Source organism: Nansenia antarctica, assembly GCF_963989245.1.
Source record: "Nansenia antarctica genome assembly, chromosome: 5".
NCBI classification, from domain to species: domain Eukaryota; kingdom Metazoa; phylum Chordata; class Actinopteri; order Argentiniformes; family Microstomatidae; genus Nansenia; species Nansenia antarctica.
Window position 1 is genome coordinate 4828038 of NC_137690.1, and position 5113 is coordinate 4833150.

At 49.2% G+C, this 5113-nt stretch overlaps 1 protein-coding gene across 1 annotated transcript in view; it reads right to left on the reverse strand.

The window, feature by feature from the left end:
• ccser1 (coiled-coil serine-rich protein 1) overlaps positions 1–4831 on the reverse strand; it is a gene marked incomplete at both ends in the record, with an annotated part of 48774 nt that extends 43943 nt beyond the window's left edge. Inside the window, 3 exon segments of the mRNA XM_080532947.1 lie at positions 1917–2082; positions 2236–3296; positions 4549–4831. Of these exon segments, the coding sequence (XP_080389073.1) occupies positions 1917–2082; positions 2236–3296; positions 4549–4831 (1510 nt within the window).
• Positions 4832–5113: the final 282 nt, after the last annotated feature.

Genomic DNA, 5113 nt, shown 5'->3' on the forward strand with positions numbered 1-5113 from the left:
TGGACTTGCTCTGCCCGCAGAGGTGATGGGCTTTGCCAGAGACCCGTTCACTGCTGCAATAGAAGGGGACTTATCGACGAGGGGAAATTCATACTCGAACTTGTTGACATGCAGTCATCCGTAACCATGGCACAGGAGCTTCGCACTAATGGACCTGCGAAGTTTTGGAGTGATGTCAACGTGCACCAGTTCCCTAACGTTAAGAAAGTAGCAATCCATGTGCTCAGTATGTTTGGATCAACATACACCTGTGAATCAAGCTTTTCACACATGAACACAATAAAAAGCAGCTCTCGTTGTTCCCTGACTGACAGTACTCTTCACCAATGCCTTCGGATTGCATTGACATCTTATGAGCCAAATGTCACTGCTCTTCTCTCAGAATAAAACATGTCACTTCTCACACTAAGAAAGTCAGAAGGGTAAGATTAGATTAGATTAGATTCAATTTTATTGTTTAACTGTAACTGTAACTTGTTTAATTGTGCACTCAAGGTGTATTTTCATTAAGTTAAAAGCACTTTGTGCCTGGGTCAGCTATGACCAACATTTTTATTTTACAAAAGGACATTTTTTTATTGGTATACTACTGTACACTTTTTTATGCACTTTAAGATGTGCATGAGTCAGTTGAGACCAACATGTTGTTGTTTTACCTAAAAAGTGAAAAAGGTATTGCTATTAGGTTCTGTTCAATTACAGCTCTTTTATTGTGTTCAGTCAAGTGTTTTTGACGTGCCTGTGTCAGATGTTACCTAATTTAAAAGGAAAACTATAAATAAACTGCTTGTATTTCATTAGGCCTACATTCATTTGTGTTGGTTTGAAATGTGTCATTACCTGGTGCCTAGGCTACTGGCCGCTGAAAATGTCTGGCCCAGCTAAATTTCTTGGTTTTCAAATCTGGCCCAACTGAATTTGTAATTGAATACCCCTGGACTAGGGTGCTGTACGCTAAGCCCCAAGCCTTCTACCACTGGCGGTCATCACTGTAGACAGCAGAGATTGTTTGTGGTTTGCATGGAGCCTTTCAGAAGAGCCATACCCCCTCTCTGTCTCTAAAGAATCAGAGGACATGTTACAGGAAATTTGTGTTTTTGTCTTTTTAACGGGAAATGTCTAAAAGCAGGAAATGTATACGCTTCCTTTTTTCACACGTTCAAAGATACTTTATTTATCCCCGTGGGGAAATTCGTTTTACGTTTCCCATAACAGATGCAGAGAGACACAATGAGGGTATTCTGAACAAGAAGGAAGCGAGAGAGAAACCATACCACATGTGGAGAAGAAGTTGTCAGCAACACACCACTTCAACCCATTATAAACCCTTTATAACACCTTTTATAATGTCAACGTTAACTCACCAACCAACTGCCAAATAACTCCGGAACACTCAAGAGTGCCAAGTGTTTTATGTGGTATCTACCTAGCAACAAAACTCTGATTGGCTATGAAATGAAGCATCGTAATTCATGCATTTTTGGTTAATAAAGTCAGTCTTGGCACTCTAGAAAGGTCATTCTACCATTTGTGGCGACTTTATCCACCCTCTGCACTAAGTTACTGCTACATAATACCTTTGTAAACCCTTTAATAACCCTCCATAAATTCTTTCCAACCGCTTTCACTGAGGTAGCGTTGATGCTATGTGGAGTCTATCTAGCAACACTACTCTGATTGGCTAGAAAATGAAGCATCAGCATTTATGCATTTTTGGTTAATAAAGTCAGTCTTGGCAGTAGAAAATTGACAATTTAGGCGAATTTATCCACCCTTGGTACTAAAGGAGCTACTGCTAGATAACACCTTCATAAACCCTTTAATAACCCTTCATAAATTCTGTTTTCATAACCGCTTCACGGAGCTAGCGTTGTTAGCGATGCTAGGTGTTGATGCTAGGTGTTAGCTGTGTTTACCTGTGTGTGGTTTCCTCAGGTGACAGGAGCGTGGTTCGTGCCTCCCACAGCAGCCTCCCTTCCCAGCAGGCTCCTGGATGAACACCAGGTTCATGTTCCTGGCCCTCCTCTCCCTCTCTCTCTCCGTCTGCTCCGGGGCCGAGTGGCACCCCCCCTCCCCCTCGCTCTGGGGGGGCGCCGCCACCTCGCTCTCGCTGGTCTCTGTCAGGTCCGTTATCCTCCCTCCGCCTCCCTCCTCCTCCTCCTCCACCACCTCCATCCCTTCCTCCTCTTCCTCCTCTTGTTCTTTCGGCGCTTTCGGTGCCAACCCCCTCCTCGCTTCCTTCCTCTTTTCGTCGTCTTCCCTCGCTTCCTGTGATTGTTGTTGTTCTTCTAGCGTTGGGGGCGGGGGAGGGGGGTCGGCAGGTGGCGTGTCAGAGTCTGACTCTGGGTCGGGGTTAGCGTTAGCGTTAGCAGCAGCAGCGGTGGTGGTGGCGGTAGCGGTGGAGTCTGTGGTAGTAGAGTTGGCTGTGTTTCCGGCCTCGGCCACCAGGGGCAGCAGAGGCCTGGCTGAGGAGGCAGACTGGGCGGGTGTGAAGAACACCTGGGAGGTAGACAGCGCCTGGCTGAAGCTCTCCGACAGGAGAAGCGGGGGGGCCTGAGCTGGGTAGGGGGAGGGGTCCGCAGCGAAGGGCATGGCCTGGGTAGGGGGCTGGCCCTGGGGGGCGGGGCTGGGGGCGGGGCTGGGGCTGGGGGCGGGCAGAGCGTCCGCCTCGGAGACGGAGTCCTCGGTGATGGGGACGAACTCCGAGGGCGTGGCGGCGGTGGTGCGGTCCTCCGAGAGCATGGGCGACTGCAGGGAGCTTCCGCCCCCCAACCCCGCCTCTCCCCCCCCCACCCCCAGCAGCTCCCCTGGCCAGGAGCCGGGGGTCAGGGTGGTCCCGGGGGCGGTGGTCGTGGGGGGCTCCACGCTCACCTCGGGGGGTTTGGGAGGTTCCGAGTGCCTGGAGAAGCGGTGGTGGGCGGAGAACGACTTGGGCAGCAGCTGCCTCTTCTGCCGCGACGAGGAGCGCTTGCTGCTGCTGCCGGCGCTGTAGTCGTCGAGGTAACCCGAGTCGTCGCCCTCGTTGGTGCCCCCCGAGCTGATGCAGTTGATGAAGACGTTCCTATTGGTGGAGGAGGAGTGGGTGGAGGAGGAGGACTGGTGGTGGTTGTGGGACTTCTCCTGGACGCAGTCGTCCGTCTGCGAGCGCGTGATCTTCTTGTGCCGGTGGCCGCCGAAACCGAAGGAGTGGCGCGATTTCGAACGGACGCCATCTTGGAAACCTGTCGTCTGAGGAGGTGGAGGAGACGGAACGGACTGGTTGCCGTTGGCGTCCTGCGACGTCTGGCTAGCGTCGCCTAGTCAGTCAAGAGAATCAGACAGATAAACAGTCAGACAACTAGAAAACAGCCAGACAACTAGAAAACAGCCAGTCAGACAACTAGAAAACAGACAGTCAGACAACTAGAAAACAGACAGTCAGACAACTAGAAAACAGACAGTCAGACAACTAGAAAACAGACAGACAGACAACTAGAAAACAGACAGTCAGACAACTAGAAAACAGACAGTCAGACAACTAGAAAACAGACAGTCAGACAACTAGAGAACAGACAGTCAGACAACTAGAGAACAGACAGTCAGACAACTAGAGAACAGACAGACAGACAACTAGAGAACAGACAGACAGACAACTAGAAAACAGTCAGACAACTAGAGAACAGACAGACAGACAACTAGAAAACAGACAGACAGACAACTAGAAAACAGTCAGACAACTAGAAAACAAACAGCCAGACAACTAGAAAACAGACAGACAGACAACTAGAAAACAGACAGTCAGACAACTAGAAAACAGACAGACAGACAACTAGAAAACAGACAGACAGACAACTAGAAAACAGACAGACAGACAACTAGAGAACAGACAGTCAGACAACTAGAGAACAGACAGACAGACAACTAGAAAACAGTCAGACAACTAGAAAACAAACAGCCAGACAACTAGAAAACAGACAGACAACTAGAGAACAAACAGCCAGACAACTAGAAAACAGTCAGACAGACAACTAGAAAACAGACAGACAGACAACTAGAAAACAGACAGACAACTAGAAAACAGACAGACAGACAACTAGAAAACAGACAGACAGACAACTAGAAAACAGTCAGACAACTAGAGAACAAACAGACAGACAACTAGAAAACAGACAGACAGACAACTAGAAAACAGTCAGACAACTAGAAAACAAACAGACAGACAACTAGAAAACAGACAGACAGACAACTAGAAAACAGACAGACAGACAACTAGAAAACAAACAGTCAGACAACTAGAAAACAGACAGACAACTAGAAAACAGACAGACAGACAACTAGAAAACAGTCAGACAGACAACTAGAAAACAGTTAGACAACTAGAGAACAGACAGACAACTAGAAAACAGACAGTCAGACAACTAGAAAACAGACAGACAACTAGAGAACAGACAGTCAGACAACTAGAAAACAGACAGACAGACAACTAGAAAACAAACAGTCAGACAACTAGAAAACAGACAGTCAGACAACTAGAAAACAGACAGTCTGTCAGACAACTAGAAAACAGACCTAGGTTGGCGTTGAGGGGCGGAGTCTGGACGCGGGGGGGCTCGGGGTGGCTGTGCCGCTTGCTGCTGAAGCTGAGGGACGGCGCGCGGAACAGGCTGCGGCGTTTGCCCGTGCTGCTGCTGCTGCTGTTGGTGCTGGAGGGCGAGGAGGTGTGCACGCCGTTGGCCACGCCCCCCCCGGAGGACGGGGAGGAGGGCAGGGAGTCCTGCCGCTTGCTGGCGCTGCGTCTGAAGATGGGCAGCCTGGACACCAGCGTGGAGCGGCGGGGGGCCGGGTCGCCCATTAGAGGCGCGGCGGGCGGAGAGACTGGAAAACAAGACGGGAAACAGACGGTCAGACAACTAGAAAACAGACGGGAAACAGACGGTCAGAACAGTCAGACAACTGGAAAAGAAACAGTCAGACAACTAGAAAGCAGACAGTCAGACAACTAGAAAACAGACAGTCAAGAGAATCAGACAATCAGACTGATGAACAGTCTGACAACTAGAAAACAAACAGTCAGTCAGTCAGACAACTAGAAAACAGTCAGACAACTACAAACTGTAAAACAGACAGTCAGAGA